At 30.7% G+C, this 27,194-nt stretch overlaps 3 protein-coding genes and 1 long non-coding RNA gene across 5 annotated transcripts; 1 reads left to right on the forward strand and 3 right to left on the reverse strand.

Annotated features, from left to right (window-relative positions):
* Positions 1 to 1,256: 1,256 nt before the first annotated feature.
* On the forward strand, positions 1,257 to 9,914 carry LOC107992153 (uncharacterized). 2 transcript variants are annotated; one of them, XR_007824881.1, is made up of 8 exons: positions 1,363 to 1,568; positions 2,192 to 2,241; positions 3,009 to 4,308; positions 6,907 to 6,947; positions 7,638 to 7,736; positions 8,030 to 8,099; positions 9,419 to 9,460; positions 9,692 to 9,914. It is a non-coding gene; the product is annotated as an uncharacterized LOC107992153 (long non-coding RNA). The 2 variants fall into 2 exon arrangements; XR_007824880.1 differs by having other exon boundaries at positions 1,257 to 1,568; positions 3,009 to 6,947; positions 9,692 to 9,909.
* A 5,423-nt stretch (positions 9,915 to 15,337) lies between these two features.
* On the reverse strand, positions 15,338 to 15,997 carry LOC103503006 (kiwellin-like). Its single transcript, XM_008467151.2, has one exon. It carries the CDS (start codon positions 15,980 to 15,982, stop codon positions 15,338 to 15,340), a length of 645 nt encoding a protein of 214 aa, XP_008465373.1. The 5' UTR covers positions 15,983 to 15,997.
* A 6,757-nt stretch (positions 15,998 to 22,754) lies between these two features.
* On the reverse strand, positions 22,755 to 23,420 carry LOC103503008 (kiwellin-like). The gene has a single exon (XM_008467153.1). It carries the CDS (start codon positions 23,418 to 23,420, stop codon positions 22,755 to 22,757), a length of 666 nt encoding a protein of 221 aa, XP_008465375.1.
* A 1,845-nt stretch (positions 23,421 to 25,265) lies between these two features.
* LOC103503005 (kiwellin-like) lies at positions 25,266 to 26,157 on the reverse strand. The gene has a single exon (XM_008467150.3). It carries the CDS (start codon positions 26,068 to 26,070, stop codon positions 25,414 to 25,416), a length of 657 nt encoding a protein of 218 aa, XP_008465372.1. The 5' UTR covers positions 26,071 to 26,157; the 3' UTR covers positions 25,266 to 25,413.
* Between the last annotated feature and the right edge of the window lie 1,037 nt (positions 26,158 to 27,194).

Here is a 27,194-nt window from a genome sequence, read left to right on the forward strand (position 1 = left end):
CATGTCGAAGCATTTCCAGAGGTATGGATCTTGACAACATAGGTTTCTGTTTTCTCAATTTCTTCTCTAATGAAGTTATGCCTAATATCTATGTGTTATATTATGTTGTGAAACTGGTGATTCTTAGTTAGATATATTATGCTCTAGTTATCACAATATATTTTGATTGTTGCTTCTTTGATTTTGAAATCATTCAATAACTCTTTTTCTCTCAAAGTGTGAAATCTCAACATCACATTTGACTAAAGTGCCTGCATGAATGTTGATTTAGATATTAGGAAGCTTTTATTCTTCTTTCGTGCTTTTAATTTAGCATCGATTGACAAATTTGCATAGAGGTAATTGTGAGCTCTATTTGAACAAAAATGTGATTGATCACTTCTGCTTGCTTGTTTTATGGAGTTTTCTTTCTTAGCTTGAACATTGTTTCAAATTTTCAAGTTTTAAAACATGACATAACAAAAGGAAATGTTAACAAGCAAGAAAAAAATAGTACACACATAAATATATATGTGAATATATATGTAATTTCGTTGTCAAATTTTCGAGAATGAACTGACTCAATTGAATTCAAATTTTGTTGGTTCCAATTGCACGATTGAGTTTGATTTCTAAAAGATGTAGGCTAGAAAAGGAGGTGAGCTAACATGAAATGGAAGAACCATAACAAGAGGAGCACTGGATTTGTTGAGAAATGGGAGACTCCATGGCTCCCATTTGTGAAACTTTTGCAATTGATGTTAATGTTGATCTTGACAAGTAACGTTAATCTGTTTAAGTTGAGAGGTTTGGAATACTTCATGAAAATAAGTTTCATATAGTCCTTAATTTAATGTTGGTTCAGTAGAGATACAAATATAAGATTCGATCTTGGTTCCTTTTGCATGCAATTCTTCTGGAATGTTCTGGAAAAGAAATTTAAGTTTGTTGAATTTGAGATTGGGTATGCAAATAACTGTCTTTTTTACATGAAATTTTTGATGAAATTGCATTTCTCTTTTGTTTGAGTCAAATTCTTCTTTTGAATCTTGGAAATTTTCTTGATTCATGTTTCTTTAATGTTGAATGATTTGAAACAAAGTTGGAGGCTGAAATCTTGGAGGAATGTTGGGATGAGGATTTAGAAATTATGTAAACCCGATATTTTCTTGGTTTAATTTCTTTAAATGTGGAAAAAAAAAAAGAAAAGAAACTGGAAATTAAGTGTAAATATATATATTTATATATTAAATGGTTTTATTAAGTAAATTAAAGAAAAGAAATGATAAAAAGAAGAAAAAAAAAAAAGAGAAGAAAATTTCATTTTTTCTTTTCTTCTTCTTCTCTTCTTCCCTTCACCGCCAAACATTTAATAAACAAATTCTCATCCAACTTCCATTTTTTTCCTTCTTCAATTTGCAGAGAACATTTAAGAGAGATTTTGGAAGAAGAAGAGGAATTTTACTAGAATTTTGAGGTTGAAGAAGAGAAGGAGAACTCAAGCAAAGTGTATCCATGGCTGAATCTTGGTTCATTCTACACATCACTGGTTTTTAATTCGGTTTGAACTCTTCAAATGGAATTAAAAGGTAAGGTTTACATTGACTGAAAGTTAACTCATTTTTAAACAAATTTTATCAAGAAAGTTAGAGCAAATTCGGATATTCATTGGGTGTTTTTTGATGAAGAAAATAGGGCAGTTGGTTTTCACTTGAAATCAAGAGGTCTTTGATTTTTCTTGTATTTCAGAGTGTACTGGTAGAGTTAGGATCTCTATTTGGTATATTTGGAAAGCTTATTCAATTTACTAGAACTTTCATGAAGAAATTGTGAACCAAAAATGACTACAAATCAGTTAAATTGTAGGGACAAGTTAAAGGGGTCGTGTGCACGCGATTCTGGAAGTTGTTCTGTTTCGAGGGTTATCTGAGTTTATTCACAGAGAATCAGATTTATATGTCTTCAGATAAGTTTTAGAAGATCTCAAAATGAAGATTTTGATATAAAGAACACTCATTTTGGTTAAGTATTGAGAAAGTTATAGTCATTTGAAGTTTATGTTAGAAATCTTGAAATTTCAGAGAGTTGTTGAAATAGGATTTTATTTCTTAAGCTTTGTTTTCGTGAGCGTCATCTTTGGTGCGACATGTTATGTATATCTTTAGAAAACCAGAATATTTAGAGTTCTAATACTCGGTTGGGTTGTTGGCAGGCCGAGGAGAATTAAACCGAGCTTATAGACCAAGGATCTAGCCCAAGACGGTGAGTGACAAAACCAACTTTGGAATATTTTCCATAACTGTTATTATGATTGAATGCGATAAATGTTTATTTACGAAGCCATGAAAGATATTTGAATTTCATGACTATTTTCAAGTATACATTTGGAGACTAGATTTCTTAAAGAAATTTATGCTAGCATGTAGATATTAAATGTTTGGAAAGTATTTAAACCACAATGTTTTAAGCAAAGCATGAATTAGTAAGAAGTTTTGTTTTAAGAACTACAGTTTTCCAAGAAAGAGCTGAGTAAAGTTCGAGCTTTGTGTAAAATTTATAAGCAAGCATGTTTTAATATTTTTAGATGATTTATGAAATTTTCATTAACTACATGACTGAGATCTTGAGCCTGAGGTTAGAGATTACCGTGTGCGCACTGGTCAGATTTCATTGTTGACGTTGAGTGTACTCCGTAACAACGATGCTGTCGTGAGTGTTGGGCGGGCCCCACTACATCGTAGAGCTTGTAAACGTTGTTGTACTAGGTGTACCCTGCACAACGTAGATTTGTCATGTTAGTTAAAATGCTTCGATATACTTGATATACCTTGCTAGATTTCAATGACGAACATGCTGAGTATTTGAGGAAGCTATTCTTACTACTACACGTTTACATTTACGACTTGTGTAAACAGATTTATATGTGTAAAGTTTTCACGTGCTCTTATCTTTAAATTCATAGTTTTAAACTGAGTCACTCATTGAGCTTCATAGCTCACCCTTTCCAAAATATTTTACCCATTTTCCAGGTAGAGATCGAGTTCTCGGTGCCTGATAGACTGCCTTAGTCTGCTGAAGCTTCGTTATCGATTGCCAGTACGTGTTTTGAGTTGGGCAAAGAGTCTGTTGTGTTATGATGTATATACACCCTTGTATGTTATAGATACTTCATGTATGTGTTTGACTAGCCTAGGATCCGCTGTGTTTGACTAGCCTAGGATCCGCTGTGTTTTGTTGAATGTATAATAGTTTATATACTAGATTGGCAAGTTCATCACATGAAAGTTTTAAGCAGAGTCGACAGATACAGGTATAGAAAAGCGTTGTTCGTCGGCTTCACACCATTTTTCGGTCTAAGGTAGCAGGTAGTCCGAGAGGGGGTGTGACAAATTAATTCCTCTTTCTTAGAAGAATCTGAATCTATACAAAGGTCTTCTTCTCGGTTTCCAATCATTTGAGGTAATCTTGTAGGTTCTTTAATTCACGGTGGAAATTCTAAGATACTTTGAGGTAATTCTTGCTTTCTTAATAGGTTTTGTTGTTTGTTTTCATGCCATTGTTGAAAATCTTGAGGTTGTTCTTGATTGTTCCCATGCTTGGCTTATCGCAAGAACTTCTTGATTGTTTCTTGGTTGATTATCAACCATTCTTCTTATTGGATCTAAAACCCAAATGTCTATACACAAAGTAAAATCTTCTTGTATAAGAGATTATTCTACGCTAATTTTTTATTTACCATACATGTGCTCTATCTTGAAATTCAAAGGACTTAACTTCAGTAACTCTCCGCTTTACAGTCATGCAAATCTCAGAACTGCAAAAAAAAAATTTCTCTTTTGTTTCAAGCATTCAAAGAAGATGAATTTCTCTCTTTCTCTTTCAGTTGCACATAAGAGAAGGGATAGAAGATGTTTTAAGGTGGAATGATTAATAAGTAGAAGGCAGAACGATTAATAAATAGAAGAAGATGATAAGAAGAAAGGTTGGGGAAAGAAGAATTAACTATAGAGGTTAACTTGTCGGCTAGGTTTATCTTCTTTGTTGCTTTTCAATCTGTGATGAACTTTACAAAATAACTCTCTCTCAACCTCACTCCTAACTTCTTTTGTATGTAGAAATTTAAAGGATATGCTTCAACAATGAGCTTAATGGTTACATCAGAAAATAGGTTTTTTGTTTTTGTTTCTTTTCGTCCTTCACCTTTACAAGTAACATGGAAATCGCTATTTTGGTCTATTTGTCAAGTAGTTCAAATTCGATTACATCAAGACATCATATGAATTTTGTTTTCTCTAACGACTTGGTCAGAATGTTGAAGCATTGTTCGAGGTATGGATCCTGATAACTTCGATTTCTCTTATCTCAATTTCTTCTCTAATGAAGTGATACCTAATATCTATGTATTTTATTATGTTGTGAAACTAATAATTCTTAGTTAGATAGATTGTGCTCTAGTTTTCAAAACATATTTTTATTTTTTGCTTGTTAAATTTTGAAATCATTTGATAGCCCTTTCTCTTCCAAAGTTTTAGATCCCACATCACATTTGACTTATTGACAACTAAAGAAACTCCATGAATATTGATTGAAATATTAGGACTGTGAATCATGAATATTGTCGAATTGCCCCTTTGGCTGCATAGCCCATCTCTTGGCCGCATGGCATTCCTTCTTGGCTGCATGCCAACCTCTTTAGAGCTTCTTGACATTTCCTAAATGTCTAGCTTTCTTGCCTAGCATACTCTTGGCCATCCAGCCTTGTTCTATAAAGGTTGTCTTGATGCCACTCGGAACATACCACATCTCAACCTTTGGCTTGTCTTTTCAAAGGTTCTCTCGACACTTTTGGCTGCCTAGAGTATGCAACGCCCTAGCCAACACTTAGCCAATTTTCAAAAATTCTTTAGGCCTTCCTTTGTTACAATGACTCTCTTCTTTTGTCATCTTTAAAACAATGACACATCTTCAATAACACTTGAACTTAACCATCCAATCTTATTAAATTCATTTCCAATCTATCTTGAAGCAGCAATCTTAAACCATCTTTCTTTTGTATAAGGAGGAGGGCGACTAAAGATTTGGATCTTGGAGGAGGTGATGAGAGTGTTTGGGAGTAGGATGGCTAAAGGTTTAGAGTTGATGGTTGCACCTAACTTCAGCTGAAAGCTCAGAAACTGCTTTTAGATAAAGAGCTTCAATGGTGTAGGGGAAGGACACGACAACTTTAGGTGCTTCCATCCAAGAGCTGAGAAGTTTCTAATTATGGCATCAAGGTTAACTACCATCTACTTTATAATGCAATAAATCATCATTGTATACTCCAATGTGATGGTGTTGTTGTCATACCCTCTCTCGGAGCTTCTTTCCTGAACCCCTAACCTAGCTCTGAAAGGGGTGCTAGGATTGGCAAGGATTGCCATATCTTGGCAACACTAACCAATCGACTAACCTGTCTAACTTAACTAGCAATCACTACACGAATGCATGCTCGAAAGGAACAACAATACAAGCTACATGCTTTTACTAATAACTTAGACCACTAGTTGCAACTATTGTGATACATCAACGGAAGCTTTAAACATGACAATAAACTTTCTACTAAACTAACTTATAGCATTGAAACTTTAACAATAAACATAGACATGCTCATCCTAAACTTTTCTTATAGACTCAAAACTAACTTTCAAAATGACTTCACAATTTCTAATAATTGAGGGCCGGACAACAGTACGACCAACATTAGGGAATACACAATCTGTACCCAAAAAGTGAGAAATGATTTGAAAGGATAAGTCGAAAGACTTAGTGAGTGACGGTTTTCAGAAGACATGCTTTCTAAAACAGTTAAGAATGTATCTTCTTCCATAAATGTCGTTCTTTAGATACAATCTCAATAAAACTCTTGTATCAAATTCTTACACCTAATGGAGGTCGGAATTAGTGCAAAAGAGGAAAGCAATCTTCAAATTAGGGTTGGAGGAGGAAGAAAGAAGGGAAAACGTAGATGGGTTGTTGGGATTTGATCCAGCGGTGGCGCGATTGAAGAGAAAGAGATCGCCGTGATCATCTGGTGGGGGGATGAGGATGGATTGAGGGCGGGAAGTGATGAAATGGGGGGCGAGAAGGAAAAGGATAGGGATAGAGAGGAGAAGAGAAAAGGAGAGAATGAAGGGGGTTAAGAACATAGAGGGAAAAGGGAGAGGAATAATAAGCCTCAAGAGGGGAAAATAGGAGAAATTGAAGGAAAATCTGGAGAAAGATGGAGATTGAGAATGGGAGAAATGATGATGATTATAGTCTGGAATTGTGAGAGAAGTTGAAGAAGAAAAAGAAGAAGAAATGGAGAATTTGGAATTTTGGAAGAGCTTAGATTCAAAAAACTCAGCCACCGTGTGAGCTGTGGAGAAAGAAAAATGGAGAGAAAGAGCAAGGGATTCCAATGGCGAGCGAAGACTGAGATTGGGAGAGGAGGAAGGAGGAGAACCCAACCTTGACTCTTAGAACCTTCTATCAACTAATGGCGTTTTCTTTTTCTTTTAATTAAAATTTTAAAATACTGTATTGGTTTTTGCAATGCAAGTTTGTTGAACATTAGTTTTCTCCTTAATTCCATATTAGTTGACCTCTCACATTATTATATTTTTAGGTTATTAAGGGTGAGTTATAATAGTTTGTGTTTGAAGAGTTTACGTGTTTATCTTTAATAAAATATGTACGTGTTTATATTTATGATCAGGAACCTATTACAATAGTATGTATCTTCTTGTACATGTTTATATTTTCGATTTTTATTTGAATTACAGTTTTGGTTTGATTGGTCTCTTAATTGACTATTTTGTCTATGTTTGTGTTATATCTGTTGAAAAGTTATTACCATCTTTTGTTTCTAATGTCATATTCAATAATTTTGCTACATGAGTTGGAAAGAGATGGGGCAGCAATCACATATTGTTGTCAATAAATTCGAGGTTAGTTTGCTACATGAGTTGAATAGTTATGTTGTTTTAGATGGCTGAAACGTAAATGTGAACATGTTGTTTATGGCTGGTGGTGATCCATTCGGATCTGAATTTTTTTTCACTTTTAGTTATAAGGAACTTGAAAAATTAATGGATCATAGTTATGGATGTACTTATGTTGTATGTCTTGTTATTTGATTAAAAGAGAGGGAAAAATAAGAGGATTTCTAAAATGATGTGGTTTTCCCAAAATATTTTTATTGTACATGTGAATACTGGCAGGTTTGTAGTTTATTTACTTATTTTTGTTTGGAAATGTCTCCTACGTAGGTGCGAGACAATTTGATTCACAGGTTTCTAGATTATCATCTTGTATTAATCTTCATGTTCTAGATTCTCAGGGTCACACGATGAATGATACCATAGTTTTGAGGGCCTTAAACAGATTATTGATGTCGTGAATTGTAGGCAGATAGTGATGATGGACTCCTAATCTTGAAAGATATGATTGAGAACCCATTTGTGTTCTATAGCTCTTTTTTTAGTGAAGACGAGATGGATTATTATCCATACCACAATGAATTTTGTTAGATGGATACAGTATGAACAACCACGAAATTTAGTACTTGTAATCTATACATATTTCATCTTCTTGATATCCTTTTGTTGATAATTCACATTTTCTTTCTTTGCTTGCAGGTTATTCAAAGAAATAAAGGATTATGGGAGAAAAGAAAACGACATTGAGAAAAATTGAGGATTATCAAGAGATTTATCTTTACAAAATATTAGTTAGAGGTGATTTGCTTGTTTGTTTGTAGTTTATTTAGTTTTATTGATCTTTACAAAGATCCCTCATGGATCACTAAGAAGATAACTACAAAAGAGAATACGACACTCCATGTTGTTGCTGCTGCAAAGCAAATTGGTTTTGTTGAAGAGTTGGTTAAACTTTACTATAAAAAGAACACTAGTAGATTCTTATCAATTGCTATTAATGATAGAATTGTATCAGCTTATAATGTATTGGATGAAATGCCTCAGTGAAGCATTTGGTTGATTTTTAATTGATTTTTGTTTGTTCGAATTAGGAAATCAAGGCCAAGGAAGATTTCTGGCCATGGGAGGAAGTTTTGAGAAAAAGAGAATGAAAAATGAATGGTAAGATTTTAAAGTCTAATGGTGTATGGCATTGAAATAAATCGATGAAGTATTTACTTGACTACTTTGTATTACAAAGAGCTTAGAATTTAGAATCTTGGTTGTTGTGTCCTTTCTTTTTTCCTTCTTTAACATCCTTTATTGAGAGGCGATCTAGCATGGTTAATATAATTGTACCAAGCTAAACTTGATAGACACAAATCTAGAAGATATTTTTATCCTCAATCTGAGGTGCTTTTGTTAGAATTATCTCAAAGTCTTATGTTGATATTTGGGATGAAAAAGCTTGCAGGTTTTGAATTTTTTACCAACTTGGAGTCAGTAAGCATCCATTTTCGTCTTTTAGTCACTCTTATTGTTTTCTTTTTCCCTACTTTTATGTTTACCATATTCTTCTTTGACTTTACATACTGCAAGTATTAAAGAAAGAATGTTGTTGCCTTCGTCCAAAATGTTGGTTGTCTTAACTACATTAAAGAAAACGTGAGTATTAAAGGGAAGCTTGGGATTTAATCATGGGAATTTTGGTATACTAATATCAAAATTGTTTTCTATTTTTTAACCAATATATGTACTGACATGCTTTTGGCGTTCTCTTTGATTGGTGTTTTCTTTCGAAGCTATTTGGCAGTTATCTTATGCAAGATATTTGTTCAGGCTGGGACATTCTTAATTCATACCTATTTGGTTTGTTCATCTTTGATACTGATACATTTTTTCTGTTTTTTTTTTTTTTTTTTTGTGGTTTTCCTTCTCTTTTTTTCTTTTTTCTTTTTTTTTCTTTGTTTCTCGATCTCATTTTATTATTTTTTTTTTATTTTATTAAGTGAGGTTTCATTTGTTTCTTGGTTGATGATCATAGTTCAGTTTTATTGCCTCATAATGGAAAGGTTGTTGAGAAAGAAAACTTTGAAGAAGCTATAAAATTAAAACTATTTTTGTTATAGTTTTAACTTGAAGTAGCAAGCCAAGAATGAATGACACTTTTGTTTTGAATTTTTAAATTTATTGCTATTTTTAGTTTATTTTTAGGTTTACTCTTGTTGATTAGCAAACCCGAGTCTCTGTTGCATAATACTTTTGTGAAAAATATGGTGTGGCACTTAAATTATGCAAAGCCCATTTATTTGCCTATGGAGGAATGTTCTTGTTCTCATAGAGTTAATATTGGTTTATATTGTAGTTCAACACTCTCAATGTGAAATTGTGAATTTTCTTTGACATTTATTGTATGCTATTGTAGTTCAAAACTTTCTATTGTAGATTACAGCTGATCGATAGTATTGATTTAAAGTGTGTAACTTATGTGTTTTTATTAGGTCTTGCACGAATCTGATCTACTATAGTGGTGAAGCTACCAAGTAAGTGATTTACATTTACACGACAATTATGAGTCTCATTTTACAACAAGTTATTGTTATGTTTAATGTTACTCTTATGAGTTTTTTTTATTATTTTTTTATTTTTTATTATCAGTTTAAATGACTTCAAAGTTTAACTGTTGCTTTGTCCATTGTGGGTGTTTGCGCTATTTCCCATCTTTATAACAAGTCTTATTCTGAGCTACAATCATCGTTTTCTTTTCTTACTAGGTTTTGCAATAATCCATGGGAGCAGTGAAGCCATATTTGTGGCAATTCATTGATTTATAGACTTTTTTGTAGGTTTGGTAGCAAAATTTTGGTTCAAATGAACTTATTTAAATAGTTTATTCATACCAAAACATATATGTTCATTCTTCATTGTACAAACACTTTACGAACAAGTGTACATATATTAAAGTATTTATTAAAGTGTTCACTATTTTCCATATAAGTGTGTTGTATAGTACTTTGTGATTGTATTGGTTTGTGTAATGGCAGAGTTACGAACAAGTGTACATATATTAAAGTATTTATTAAAGTGTTCACTATTTCTTTCCATATGAGTGTGTTGTATAGTACTTTGTGATTGTATTGGTTTGTGTAATGGCAGAGCGGCAAGAAAAACATGGATTCAATAAAAATTAGGGCAAAAAAAAACAGGGACTGAAAATACAATTATGACATTTGAATCTAAAAAAATTGTCATCAAAAACGTTTTCTTGATAGTTAATTAAATTCATGGTAGATTAAATGAGGGGTCTTTTCAAAAATATAAAAAGCGGCAAAATATTTACACTCTATAAAACAATTCCAAAAACGAAGAAAGCCTAGAGGCCCACCGTATAAAATACCAAAAATACCCTGTCAACAACGTGTGCATAATATATTTGCTTAGATTTGGTTATTGTTTGATACGCAATCGTTTAGATATGGCTACAATTTATCTTTTCAATTCCATCATTTAATTTTGTTACACGATTGTTTAATTTGGTTACGTTTAAATTTGGTTACACGATCATTTAGGTTTGATCGTTTAGATTTGGAAACCCAAATCTAAATGATTTTTTTTCAAAATTTGGTACACGATTTTTTTAATTCTTTTGGTACACGATCGTTTAGATTTCTTTATACGATCGTTTACTTTTTTTACACGATCGTTTACTTTTTTTTACACGATCGTTTATATTTGGCTACTCCAATCCAAATAATTTTTTTTTTAAATTCTTTATACACTATTTTTTTTACACGATCGTTTACTTTTTTTAATGATCGTTTACCTTTAGCTATTCCAATCTAAATGATTTTTTTAAGATCATTTATACACAATTTTTTATTTTTTTTACACGATCGTTTACATTTGGCTACTCCAATCTAAATAATTTTTTTCAAGATTCTTTATACACAATCTTTTATTTTTTTTACACAATTGTTTATTTTTTTACACGATAGTTTACATTTGGCTACTCCAATCTAAATGATTTTTTTTTCAAGATTCTTTATACACGATCATTAAGATTTTGCTATTTTTTATACACGACGTAAAAAAAAAAGAAGAAAGACAATGGAAAGAAATCGCAGTGAAAAAAAGAAGAGGAAAAGTAGAAAGACGACGAAAAAGCGAAAAAAAAAAAGGAAAAGAAGAAAAATGATGGAAAGATTAAACGACGTAAATAAGAATTGAAAAATAAGAAAGATGATGGAAAGAAATTGCAGAAAAAAAGAAAAAAAAAAAAAAAAAAAAGAGGAAAGAAGAAAGACAAAATCGCAGGAGGAAGACGAATCGCGAGAAATAAAAGAAAGATGGAAGGACAAATCTGGAATATTTAAAAAATGACTAACTTTATGGATTTTGTTATATGGGTTGTAAATAGTTTGGTGTTTTGTTACATTTACAAAAGTTTCCCATTAAATGATGACAGTTAATAAGTGTCATAAATGATAAATAATGACATTTAATATATGTCATATCTATCATAAAATATAAACAATAACAGTTATTATATGTCATAAGTTATAATATGTCATAAAATCTAAATAATGACAGTTATAATATGTCATAAGTTAAGTAATTCATGACATTTATTCTCTGTCATGAAAAACACATTTCATGATAGTTTTTTAGAACTGTCATAAAATACTTTTCATGACTGTCGTATCAATGACTACAAATAACGATCACGAAATCTTTCTATAACAGCATTATTTAACTGTCATCGTAGGCTCTTTTTCTACTAGTGTGGCCATATGTGTTGAGATGCCCACATTTGAGCTGACTGCTTGAACAACTTGATTGAACCTAGAAATCTCCAAGGGATGCTTATGACGATACGACATCATAATAGTCTATGTGTGGTAATGGTTCAATGTCCTAACGAAAGGAATAAGTAGAGGCTAAATGAGGTGTTTATGTTTTTAGCTAATGATGACACGTTGTAAAATTGATCTTGCAAAATGAATTTAAGCATGTACTTGTATTCTCGAAAGGTTTTCCTAAAATGTCACTCATTTAAGCGTTAGGTTTACATTTCAAGTTTTCCCTTCCCTAGGTAAGCGAAGTAAAGAGGCCATGTAAAGAAGGAAAGACGTGGCATTTGGACTAGGCGATAAGAGTCGTATAAGGTGTTGGACTTAAATTTTTAGAAGCTTTAAGTTGATAAGCATTATTGCTTTGTAAATGTACTAAGTTTGTTAAGGAAGGAATAAAATTGACAAGTTCCTCAAGTTCTTAAGTGTTGCGTTCTTATATTGTATTGCAAGTTCTTAAGAAGGAAGCCTTAGGGGATATGCATTCTATAAAGCACACTCTCTTAAGTATAAGTTTAAGGTCGAACGTTTTGATACCTCGTTAGAGACGTTGGAGCTACCCAAGTCGCATTCGAGGTCGAAACGCGAGGGAGAGACGCATTCCGGATGGGGGCGCGTGATAATCTTTTTATTGAAATTAAGATAAATTGAGAATATAAGGACCGGTCTTAGATAATTGATCAGTATAAAAACTAATTACATGGAATGTAACCTAAAGTATAAAAATGAAAACTTATATTTTTTACATTTTTATTTTAGATGAATATTAAAATTAATACTCAATCTGTAAAGGAGATGTTTTAAAATATAACTTTATAAACCAAAATATGTATAAAAATAGAAAAATATCACATATATATATATATATATATATATATATATATATATATATAAACCATTTTTCAATTTAAAATTTGTTTCTAAAAAACTTCAAACTAAACATAATGATTACGTCAAATTGAGAGAGATTAAAAAAGAAAAAGTAACTCTTTTAAATGCCTAAAAGTATTAGTAAATTAGTATTAGTAATACTAATTTACTAATACTTTTAATTTATAGTATTAGTAAATTAGGGTGAGATTAATGGATCGGAAAATGACATCGATGAGGGTTGTTGAATGCAAGACCAAAAGCCAACATACATGGACCCAAGCTTATAAAGTATTGGAGGGGCACAAAAAATGTGTCTCAAAAGAAAAATATTAATTCCTTAAAATTTAGATCAACCAATAACCAAATTGATAAATACATATGACAATCAAAAAATAATCAAGATGTGTTCGGTCTGACATACCTTGCAACTTCGAGTGTTTATTATTACCCTCAACACCGCCAACATTACACGTTACAATTTAAGATATATATATATATTGAAACTATAAACAACTTGTTCGATGATCCCAAAAATAAAGGAGAAGATGTAATTAATCTCAATCAGAATTCCAACCGTCTTATATGCTTTAGCATTAAACTATGCACTTTATGTATTAACTTATGCATTAAAATGTGATAGACTCTGCATCACACCATTCAATCACACTCTGATAAGAAGATCTTTTACATATGTAAGCTCGAAATAATTTGAGACTAGACCATTAGAAAGCAATTTGAAGGTCAAGTTGACAAAAAATCTATAACATCATCCAACATAGATAATTAAGATCCAAACACAAACAAAATAACAGTTCCAAATAAGAGATTACGTACAAGTTTGATAATAATCAAATAATACTGAGTGGTCCATTTATTGTGAGATGGCATCGGTCGAAACTGTCCAATATTAATCCTTACAATATGATGTTCTCAATCTTGATCTTTTAATAGAATATTTTTATATGAATAAATATGGAGGTTCCTTAAAAGTTAAAATAGGCCGTTTGAAAATGACTTTCATGTTTGGGAGGAGACACAATTACGTAGGTAGATTAAAGATTAATTTAATTGCACTCATGATCTTGACTATATAAGTTTAATATATACATATATGACAATGTTAAGAACATATAAAGTTAATTATCAAACTATATATATTTTATTATATATTGAATCCTGATAACATCTATATGATTTGGTGAATCATGCATGCATATATACACAAATACATACCATACATTTATATAAATACACACAAACAGAAATGGTTAATTAGTGTAGCTGTGAACAAATTAGTTGCATATACCCTTAATCAAAGTGATAAGAATAAGGTTGAATTATGATTTGTATATTATGTGGTAAAGAAAAGGTAATAGCTATGACTATAATAACTCATCTAAGTTAATGTAAGGTAAAATCAAAGATTTTATTACAAATAATATTGGAAAAGTTTATAGAGACCCATGAAGAAAAGCTAAGCTAAGTATATCATCATCATATGATGCAATTTAGGGATTGAACAATATTTATGGAACTTTTAAAACAGTGGAAAATATTTTTAGCTAATAAAAAAATTAATTTTTTAAAAAAAATACATTTGGCATAAAAAGGGAAAAAATGGTTAAAGAACGAAAAACTCAAATTGTAAGTATAGCGACAGAAAAATCATATTTTATGAGAGTAATCACTAATCACAGAGACCTAACACTCATCTTTCTTGCTAGGATGAAAAAAAGAGAGCAAGTTTGAGTTTATTTGAGAAAAGATCATATTATGAACCTTTAAATAATTAATAAATTAAAATTGTCAAAAAAAAGAAATTAATCAATTATTAGATCTAATAAGTACCTTGTGTGAAACATTCTAAAACCATACGATTTTCTATTCATTTGAATTTTGGTATGCTTGACGGTCATTTTGTCTCACAGCTTGAAAGGATTAAAATCATTTTTGTCTTTTCAAAATTATTCTAGATATGATTTTAATCATTTCGAATAAATTTTAATAGTATTGGAAAATCGCATTTAATTAAGAATATTAAATTAATCTTGAGTGATTAAAAAATATGTTTCGAAACGATTTTAAACTTGACAAAATTGATTTTAGCCCTCTCAAATCAATCACAAACATGTATTTTCATTGAAAATTTGACTAATAGTTTAAAAATCTTTTATTAAAATTACTAAAACAATATCTACTTTTGAAACAAAATAAATCACTTATGGAGAACTATCCATCAGGGGTTCATCAATCTCACTTTTTCTTAGAATCTCATCTTGGCATTCAAAGCATATTTGACTTCTTTGAGTACTCTTTATTCATTTATTTATTTATAGGAATTTGTCAAACTAAATCTCAAAAGGGACTTGACCATGTAGGATCTCTTAACACAGCTTTGATTATATCGAAAAACAACCCATAAAGAAGCTGTAAAAGTTTGCCCATAAAATAAAATTGAACAAAAAATTGATTTTTATTCAAAAAAAAACAATATTATACAAAAGATAATGATGATAAGTCTCACTATCCTTTAACTTATTCATATCTTTACAATGGATCGAACACCCACTTACATATTTCATTGTTTTTATTATATTTATTATTATTGCATTATTATCATAAAAAGCACACATATATCTCTATATTGTATTTCAATATAGACACATACGCATACATAGTCTAGAGCGACATATAATTCTAAGCATCAGACCATGTGACAGGTATTTCACCAATATCTATATCAAGTCCCAAAGCATGCCATACTGCATCTGATCCATCCACAATATTGTTGTGACAAGGAGGTAGACCAGCATGCTCTTTGTCACATCCATTCACAGAATCACATTCATCCACCACCTTAGCCAGCACCGATCTACCATTTGAAGCAGTAATCTTGATCATCTTCCCACATCTAGAACCTCCATTATACCAACCTGTGGACAATGCCACTATTGGGTCAGAGTTACTATGGAACTTCCCATCACACTCTGATGGGTCTCCTCCACTCCCACCTTTGCTAAAGTCATTATTTGTAAGCACTGCTCGAGTAGAGGAAGTCACTGGGGGTGAGCACTTGAATTGGGGAAAAGACTTTCCCTTGCAATTCAAATTGCCAATTGATTGACATCTAGGACTAGGTCCTCCTCCTCCTCCTCCACCAGAACATATATGTGTGCCAACGTCGGGATCATCTAGGCATATACCGTTTATGCAAATCAATTGTCCTTGACAATCGTTTAGGGTTTGACATGGTCCGTTGCAAGAAGAGAGTGCTCCACAAAGATGAAAAAACATAATAATCGATAGAATAAAAGAAAACAGTTGCAATCTCAAATTTCCCATGATGATTGAGAAGAAAAAAACTTGTTTGATGTTTTGAAGTGGTTTGAGTGAAAATATGACCCATCCCTTTACCTTCTTATATAGGAGGGAGGACCCGAAATTCAGCCGCCTATGGATTCTCTTTAATGGTATATGGTGCCAATGGTGTTGATTTGTCATTGTTTATGATTGATTTCATGCCGATTATTGGCCTAGGAATATACCAATTGACAAATAATCATATTAAGAACTGCCCATACAAGGTGCACCTATTACACATCATGCGTGGCAACACTTAATTACACATCATGCGTGGCAACACTTACCAATAATTTGGTGTTAAGTTTGTCTTACTTTCATTTTTTAATCGAATTTGGAAATCATTATAGCGTTGGATCCCTTTTTCTTCTAGGGAATCTAAATTAAATTGAATCTCAATTAGATAAGATAGTCTTTTTTTTTTCCCTTCTTGAGAATAACTTTCTTTGATTTGTTATATTTATATATATCATTACTTTAATCTATCATCATTCTATAGGTTTTCTATTGTTAAATGATAAGAGTGGGTCATGTAAAGACAAGCGTGGGTATAATATATACCTTTTCTTTAAATTGTTATTATATATAATCAAAGTTTCATATTGGCTAGATAAGTGAATGGTGATCATGAGTTTATAAGAAAAGGTAACTATCTTCGATGGTACGAGACATTTAGTGCGAAACTAAAAATTAAGAAGATGGTTTATACAAAAAAGTAGACAATTATATCATACTATTATAAAGGTATACATGTGAAGATATGTTATTATACATGTGAAGATATGTTATTCTCTAACAATATCCATTATCTATTGACTTAAAAAGATTAATTAGTTTTAGGTTAAGTTATAAGCTGGTTTAACCTTTGAATTACTATATCAAGTTTTTGTGTTTGGTTTAGTTTTTGAACATTGAGATTATCTCGTAAATTTTTAAAATGTCATTTTTGTGTTTGATATTGACTAAGTCTATGCTTTTCTTTATAGATATAGATTTGGGCAATAATTGACATGCATGCACACATGCAAAATATCCTATATATATATATATATAACAGCTTAAGACACTAAAACGTTGTTTAATTTATATCAAAAAATTCAAGAAAAATGACATTTAATTTTGGTTTTTCTTCTGTCATGAAAGTAGTAATTACGTAATTTCTAGAATTTAATTTCGTATAGTTTCTATATATGTACTCCAAAAAAAATCCCATCTAAATTACTAATTAGGTGTTCATTTGTCTTAGGCAGTGGCATTAATTCTCCATTTTTTCAACATCTTTGATTTCTCCATCGTTGGTTTAGTGAACAATACACGTACTTTTTGGACATTGTTATTGTATATGTTCGGATAATTTTCATTTTGTAAAGAAAAAATCACTACTCTACGTTGAAAAAGTTGAAAAAAAAATTGTCTTTAAAAGATATACAATTTATTTCATTTTTAAAACCAATTTTAAAATAAAACTTCATCCATCAAACTCAAATAATATTTTTTATAAAAAAATTTAAAGTTAACTTAATAATGTAAGATCTTAAAGATCATTAGATGTTAATCTAATAGAACTAGAATATTACAAACTAAAATTCATAGACAAAAAATTTTATTTCAATCCAATTCATGTATATGTCAAAACGAGCTTAGTTCAATAATAATTTGCATGACTTCTTATCATAGATGGTAGAAGATATCATCATTTCGACAATTGACATTATTTTAAAGAATATGTATATATTTTTCAAACAAAAAGAATATATTTCGAATTCAGAATTTTGAAACTATATTTCCAAGAGATGTGATCTCAATACTAATGTAACGATCCAAACTTTTAAACTAAGTTAAGGTTATTACTCAAAAGATAAACATCAAAAGACACATTTTGGAAAAGAGAATAACTAAAATCTTTATAAAATTAATATCAAGACGTTCACAAAAAACATAAGATTTTAAAAATTAACAAAAATAATTTGAAAACGTGACTCGCGGGTTTTAACAATTTTAAAGAACTAAAAAAATAAATAGGATAAAATTTTTAAGTAAAATGGTTAAATTTTAAAAATACTTAAAAACATATAAATGAGTGCGGAAGCTGAACTGTGTCCCCATATGGCATGCCACGAAACCCTCGTTGTCGCTCGTCAGCTTCTTAAGTTCTTTACCTTAGCCTGAAATATTAAACATAGGAAAGAGTGAGTATATAAATATACTCAGTAAGGGACCCACTACTAGTCCCGCTAGGTGATCTGTTAACTTTCCGTTAGAAACATAACCATAACGTTGTGTGTCCAATGGAGCACACTTGAGTGAGTGAGACCGTATGAACACTCCTAAATCGTGCGAGTGATTCCGTAGGAACACCCCTAGTCGTGCGAGTGATCGCAGGTACACACTCCATAAACATATATGTAATACATAGTATACCCCTAATCGTGCGAGTGGTCCAGTCAGAACACCCCTAGTCCTGCGAATGACCCCGTAAACACAATATAACTGTCCCCTAACCATGCATGTGATCCGTAGGTACACCCCTAAATCGTGCGATTGATCCCATAGGTACACCCCTAGTCGTGCGAGTGACCCTATAGATAGGACCACAATACATGTGAGGTAAAAAGCTTAACAGACAAAGTTAACAGACACACCACAATCCAAAGCATGTAACTGATGGAAAAAACAAAGCACTAAAGATATGCAGAAGCGGAATTTAAAGGATCATGCTTTACTCTATATGCATCTAAAAGATTTAGAAGTTAACATGCATCTACTATGCGATGGACTTAAACGAAAAACCAAAAAGGTAAACGATGTTCTTACCTTTGTAGTTCTGAACTTCTTCTTTAATCCAACGCTTCTTTGCCTGAATATCACGAACAAGGACAACCATCAAGCTGACCTACTATGCTCAGGACCAAGAACAGAATTGTGGGACTCAGTTTGCAAAGAGAATTTTTTTAGAGAGAGATGGGGAGTGAATCATTTAGGTGTTTTTCAGAGAAATCTTCATTCTTTTTCTCATTCGGTAATGAGAAGTTTTATATGAAATTTACATGCAAATTGCATGTAAATTATTTCATATCTTATCAACACCTAATCAATTCATTAACTCTTTAATAAATTAATGGCTTCAAATTCATAATAATTTGCCACATTTTCCATTAACCGTTAATTAATAAAGTAATTAGTCAAAGGGGCATTTTGGTCATTTAACCAACTTAAGTCAAAGTCAAACTTTGACTTTTCTTAGTCAAAAGTCAACTTTTTGACTTTTTACTAATTTTCCCGTTTTGACTAATTCTAATCTCCCGAGTATTAATCTATATTCATTTTTCTAAAATTCAAATCATATTTGAATATAAATCCGGTCAAAGTTCAAAGTTAAAAGTCAACATGTTGACTTTTACAACTTTGACCGTTTCTAAACTTTTCAAGCTTTTAAATATGAATCTATATACATATTTAAACACAAAGCTTAAAGTTTATATCTACCGACTTATATCTAATATATTTGTCGGTTTCTCTCTTTTCTTAATTCGAACAATTCGAATTACTTCAACATACTTGTTCTTAGTTGAATCCATATAAGCTAGTAGGGAACTTAATGGACCTATAGATCATGGGCTCCAACGATTCGAGATTAACTGGCTAAACTCTTTTAGACCAAAGTTAATCAACATTCGTTAACTAAAGAGTCATTCCACTAAAGACTTTTAGTTGCACTTCCCTCACTATAGATATATTTCTGTCCACCTGATATAACCATGATAAGTAAGTCGATCCTTCACAGGTTGTTCATAATCTCGGCTGGATCAAAATACCGTTTTACCTCCGAGACTACATATTGTTCCTTAAGACCCACTGATCCACCATTGAACAATTGGTTTAAGGTCCAACCTATAAACCTGAATCTTTCTCGGGTCAATGAGAAGATGAGGCCCCTTGTTCAAGACCTGGATTCAGTTCTTAAGGGAACAACCTATCTACTATCCCAAAAGTGGGTAGAAGAGAATTCCATCTTGCACCCTATGTCACTAGTTATCTACTCGATCTTATCCCTAAAATGGGAGGCTTATTAAGCCAGCGATGTTGAGCTGCCCTCACCTATGCAGATCTAAGAATACTACCAAATGAACAGAAGTTCATATTTAGCTCAAGATTAAGATCAAGTTACCTAGGTCATCATAAATGAAATAGTCAGTTTATAGTTTACAGTGTTACAACTAAAAATGACTACTTCGTGGTTCCAGTCTTATGCAAACCATTTACATAGGACGCCCCCACTCTCATGTCTCTATATGAACGATTCAGGATTACATCATTTGTACTTACTACGGAGCGGACCGCATCCATAGTGTTTATCTAGAATAATTACCCAACCTTATTCATACCATTTGGGCTATTAACTTGAACTTAATTCATGTTTATGTCTCTACATAAAGTTCAAGTATATATGACAAACTAGTAAATAGGCTCGGGACCTTAATTTATTGGTCTTATGATTATAGCATTCATAATAAATTATATTGAACCAAATAACAAAGTACGAGTTTTAGGACACAAATTCCAACAGTAACATCATCATAAACATCATAACATGACATGAATATTAATCATAACGTTCTTATTCATGTGATTAATATATCATGTATCATGAACATCATAAACATATCAGTCATCATCGTCAATCATCAATATAATAACAGTCATTATCAATAGTATCAAGTTATGCATTTTAGCTACTATCAATGCATAATCATAATTACATGTGATCTTTTAAATTCAGTTCGAAGGTCTAGTAGGAGAATCTCTTACTTGAAGATTATCTAAAAATATTTCTTTGCTGATAGTAATTTCCCAATTAAAGCAGATTCAAACTTAACCAAATTGAGGTTGAAAAATTGTCTAAACCTTGACGAGAAAATTCATCAATTCTTCAAGCTTTGCCAAAGGAACCAATCATAGCTAAAACTTGTGATGCGGCAGCGGCAGAAGATTATCTTAGTGAAGAAGATGAAGAACCTTTCTCTTTTTCCTTTTCTTTTCAACTTAAGCATTTCAATGCTATTTATAAACCCAAATAATAACAATAATATTTATTATTATTATTTCCTTTTCCTTTTCCTTTTCCTTTTCCTTTTAGGATATATATATAATATCAAAATATACATATATCTTTATTTCCATTATCTTTTCCCAAAATAATTAATTATCTTCCACAATAGTTAATTATTATTTATCTTCCTCCAAATAATTAATTATCTTCCACAATAATTAATTATTATTTATCTTTCTTCCAAATAATTAATTATCTTCCACAATAATTAATTATTATTTATCTTTCTCCAAAATAATTAATTTTCTTTCACAATAATTAATTATTATTTATCTTTCTTCCAAATAATTAATTATCTTCCACAATAATTAATTATTATTTATCTTTCTTCCAAATAATTAATTATCTTCCACCATAATTAATTATTATTTATCTTTCTCCAAAATAATTAATTATCTTCCACAATAATTAATTATTATTTATCTTCCTCCAAAATAATTAATTATCTTCCACAATAATTAATTATTATTTATCTTTCTTCCAAATAATTAATTATCTTCCACCATAATTAATTATTATTTATCTTTCTCGAAAATATATATCCTTTTATAAATAATAATTAATTATCTTCCACCATAATTAATTATTATTTATCTTTCTCGAAAATATATATCCTTTTATAAATAATTATATTTACCAAAAATATAATTATTTTCCTTTTTCTCCTAAAAATATCTTTTCTCTAAAATCAAATTATCTTTTCCTTAAATAATTATATTTCAACAAATATAATTATCTTTTCATTTCCCATAATTATATATATGTCCACATATACATATAATTATCAAATCTCCAACAAAATTTCCACTCTACAAATTAATTAAATAACATCCATAATTATTTAATTCAACTTCAACAACAGTAAAAATCCACGACTTCACTTAATCCTCTTAACCTACTATTTAATCAAAATCTCAACAAACAGTACATGCCAAAACCTCTAACGTAATTAAATATTCATCCAACAAATATTAAATTAATTTCAATTCTCACAAAATCAAATACTTCTTATTAAATGAATTCAAAATAACCCCAATAAATTAAATCTAATTAAACAAAACTAAGATAATTAACTTCAAAATTATCTTATTTCTCGGAACGTTACAACCAAATTCTAGAGGCAAGGCTTCTTCGTATATTGGTCAGTATTGTTTGATTTTGGAAACATAACATATAAAAAGATTACTAAAGAAGAAATATATTCTTGGTTGTGACCTGGTTTGCGCCCACTATTTTATAATCCACCAAGTTGTGTTTCAATTAACTACTTATCAGATCATAATTTTTTCTTTGTATTTTTTTCATTTCATCTTAAATATTTTTGTTTCTTTTTTAGAATAATTGGAATGGATTCCAAATAGATAGATGCAAGAACTTTTAGTATAGGTCTACTAATACCTGGTTTAAATGAAACAAACCATAACTTGATATAATTTTAGGTTCCGATTAACTATATCGGAAATAACTTATACAATCTCAATTAAGTTGGTGTATTGAGACCAACTATATTAATTCTTCCTTGTAAGAGATTAATGATAATGAAAGACTAGTTATATATATTTTTATACTCAGATCCTTACTGGATTATTTTGTTTTTTAAATTTAAAAGTACTTAGAAAATTTAAATATAGTATCATTGTTCAATCAAGCATCGGACCAGATGACAGGTTCTTCACCTACATTTATATCAAGTCCCAAAGCATGCCACACTCCATTTGAACCATCCACAATATTGTTTCGACATGGCGGTTGGTGAGCATGTGCCTTGTCGCATCCGTTAATTGAATCACACTCGTCCACCACCTTAGCCAAAACCGACCGTCCATTTCTAGCTGTAATTCTAATTTTCTGTCCACATCTAGATCCTCTATTGTACCAACCTGTGGACAATGCCACTATAGGTTGAGAGTTATGATGGAACTTTCCATCACACTCAGATGGATCTCCTCCATCGCCACCTTTACTAAAGTCATTATTTGTAAGGATAGCTCGGGTTGAGGAAGTCACTCTAGGGGAGCACTTGAATTGGGGGAACGATTTGCCTTTACAATGTAATTTTCCAAATGCCTCACAACCATCACTTGAAGATGGTGGAAATTTTCCTCCATCTCCTCCGCTACCACTGCCGCTTGAACAAATGCGAGTTCCAACATCAGGATCATCACTACATTGGCCATTTATACAAATCAATTGACCTTGACAATCGTTCAACGTTTGACATGGCCCACTGCATAAAGAGATTGCTTGAGAAAGGCTTAGAAGAGAAAGAACCAAAAAGAAAAAAGAGACCAAGCAAGCCAATTTTGCCATGGGGAAGAACAAATACTTTCTAAACTTTCCAGAAGTGATATGAACAAAAAATGAAGGAGTATTGGCCTTTATATAATGGGACCATTAATTATTTGTTTGGTCTTTCCAACGTTCTGAAATGTAGCTTTTTCATCCTCCAGGGAAATTTATCATCAAATATTGTATGCGTTTGGTTCTTCTTGTTTGGCCATCTTGTCTTTACTTTTGTTATTATTTAGATTCGGAAGAATCCTTGGAATCATAATTTAAAAACGATTAAGAACAAATAATAATAACAATTGTGCCGTGTCAAATGTATTTATCAACAACTCTATGTCAAAACACACAATTATTATTCTCGATCATTTTTTGTTATACTTTTTTTTAAGTATGATTTTATTTTTAAAAAAAAATTATTATAAAGGACAAAACTGTTAAAAATATCTATCATCGATAAATCAAATCACTATAGGCAATTTTGTATCTATAAGTGACACGGATAGTAGTCTATCATAGTATATATATTGTTGATAAACAGTAAAATTTTACTATATTTATAAATATTTGATTCATTTTGTCATATCTAAAAATAATCCTTTGGTTTGTATGCTTTTCTTTCAAATTTTCAATTATAATTTTCATATTTATTAAAAGAACTTAATTCCTATTTAAATTGTCAAATTAAAATAAAGTTCTTTTAAAAGACTTATATAAACACAACTGATCTATTGAAGTAGTGTTTATAACTTAATTTGTAAAGGCTATAATCAAATTGGATATTGGTTTTTGATTTTTGAAATCATGCTTATTTTTAGATTATTACAAAGTAGTTCTCTTGTAATAATTGTTCTAAGAATTTATACCTCACATAATTATTAATAGATATAAATTAGAGATATTGTTTTTCATGCAAAACTATCCAGCCCATGGAAATTAGAAAGTTCTCAAATGATAATGTGGTCAAGAAAATTGAGAGTTCTTTCCACCACATATATATATATATATATATATATATATATATATATATATATATATATATATATCATTAAGAGCAAAAATAAATAAATAAATAAAATTCTTTGAGTAAGAAGAAGAGAGAAACTAAAAGCGCTTATATCAGATTATTTAAATAAAGATTAATTAGCATCCCTCACAATGCAACTAATTAATGACTATACCTCATTTTATAGTTTTTTTTTTTTTTGTTTAAAAAATTAGATTTATGATGTGGACTATCTCATAATAATATTACAACTATAGTAGATGAAGTAACTGTCTTGTAATAATCAATTCAAATGAAGAAAGAGGATAGAAACATAAACTTTGAAATCTTCAAAGACTCTTAAAAGTATATTATGACGTTAGCCTTGAATTTCATAATCACTTAGTTATTAGAAATAGCAATCGTCGTAGATTCTATCGATGTCTATTATATAAAATTTAATTGTATAAATTTAATATATAGTTTAAATCATATTCTTTTCTTCTTTTAAACTTTTTAAAATAACTATTTTAATTTCGTAAACTTTTAGAAAAAGCTTACTTTGGTCGGTCTCTATCGTTATGACTCTGTTCACTTTTTAATGAAACCAAATGTAACTTTTTAATCTGAATAAATATTATATAGTATTAAAAGATTACGTCTATCTTTTAATCTTTGATCTAGAACCCATAAAGTTAGTTAAAAAGAGTAAAATATTTTGAAAATAAATAAATAAGCAGAAGAAAAAGTAAAAAAAGTATGAAAAGATATCTCTATGCAGTTAATCTTATCCTTCAGTTTGATAATTTAAGATATATTAGAGTTACTTATGCTATAGAATATAAATCAGAGCATAAATGAAAGGATAAAAAACAAAAAACAAATGAAAAAGAAAAGGCGACTTTCTTGAGAAAAGATGCAAGCAGATGTTACAATTACAACCGCATGAGATGATGAGACAAAAGTTGTTTTTATTTGTATCCTTTCATACTATTATTATTGTTGTTATTACTAGTAGTACGGTTGTTGCTGCTAATTAACATCAGACCAATTAATAGGCTCTTCACCTACATCTATGTCAAGTCCCAAAGCATCCCATACAGCATTTGAGGCATCTACGATATTATTTCGGCAAGGTGGTTGTTGAGCATGTTCTGTATCACATCCGTTTATCGAATCACACTCATCTACCACCTTAGCCAACACAGACTTTCCATTTCTCGCAGTAATTTTGATCTTCTTTCCACACCTCGAACCTCTATTATACCAACCTGTAGACAATGCCACTATTAATTCAGAGTTACTATGGAATTTATCGTCACACTCTGACGGACCTCCACCGTCACCACCTTGGCTGAAGTCGTTGTTTGTAAGAATAGCTCTAGTCGAGGAAGTCACTGGAGGCGAGCACTTGTACTGCGGATGTGATGTTCCCTTACAAACTTTGTGGCTAAAAGGTTGACAACTATTGCCTGATGGTGGGGAAGATCCCCCTCCACCGCCTCCGTTTGAACACACATGACTACCCACATCAGGATCATCGTCGCATTTACCTCTGATGCAAATCAATTGCCCATCGCAGTCATTTAGGGTCTTACATGGGCCATTACAAGAAGAGATTGCTTCGCAAAGATCGGTAACAAGTACAAAAAGAGAAAGAGAAACAACCAACCATCCCAACTTGGCCATTAATAAGTTCAAAAGCTAGGTAGATTGATGAAGTGATCAATGAGAAATGCTCTTTTTTTTATTGTTTGTTCTGCTGATATATATGAATCAAAAATGTTATTGTTGGGTCTTTTATAATGGCACCAAATTTTTGTTTGGTCCTTCGTCAACATTTTTTTGCTATGTGGCCCTCGAGTGGAATTTGTCAATAATATCTACTCTCATCTGGTCACCTCTCTCTTGTCTTTATTTGTTATTAATTAGTTCTTTTATGACTCGAAACACGTAAATGATCACATCAATGGAAAGGGAAAGAAAAACAGAATTAATTCCACTTTAGAATACATAAAATTTATTATTTTTGCTTTCTTCAGCCCTCGTAATAACTGTTAGGATATATATTTTAAAGTTTGTTTCCAATAACTATTGATTAAAAATTAGAGATACATGTAAAATTAGCAAGTATAATATTTTCCACATCCATTTCATTTTAGAAAAATCTATAACTTAGTTTATTTTCAATAGATTAAATAAATTTCATTTTTAAAAAATCTATAACATTTGTTTATCATATATGTTGATGACTAGATCAAACAAGATGCGATGAGAAATTTGTATTTTAGGAGAATAGAGCTCACATGTAAACAAAAAGAAACCTAGACACTGATACGATGTAAGCCATAATCATTCAGATGTTTAAGTTAGAAGGTTGAATAGAGAATAAAATATTTGATAGTTAGAGAACTTACTTTATCCATGTCCCTCTCTATCTTATTTATAGGTTCCGTCTCTTCTCCTATTCCTCATCTGACTAGGATTTTTGGCTGGATTGGTTGCACTACAAGAAAATCGACCATTTTTTTAAAGTCATAATCTTCGAAAAAATATTTAATAGATTATTGGTATATCTTTTTTCAAAGGTTATCTAAACTTTTGAAAAGTGTCGAAATAGGTCCGTCAAAAAAAAAAATCGAAGTTTATTAACAATTTTCAAAGGTTTACTAACCTTCAAAAAATTATTATTTTTCAATGATGACATACCTTCCATAACTGTCAAACTATTCATCGAAATTATTTATTATCAAATGGTTTTTTTTAAAGTTTTCATAAAAAAACTTATTTAAACAATTATATAGATCGTTCGA

The sequence above is a fragment of the Cucumis melo genome, chromosome 11, assembly GCF_025177605.1.
Source record: "Cucumis melo cultivar AY chromosome 11, USDA_Cmelo_AY_1.0, whole genome shotgun sequence".
NCBI classification, from domain to species: domain Eukaryota; kingdom Viridiplantae; phylum Streptophyta; class Magnoliopsida; order Cucurbitales; family Cucurbitaceae; genus Cucumis; species Cucumis melo.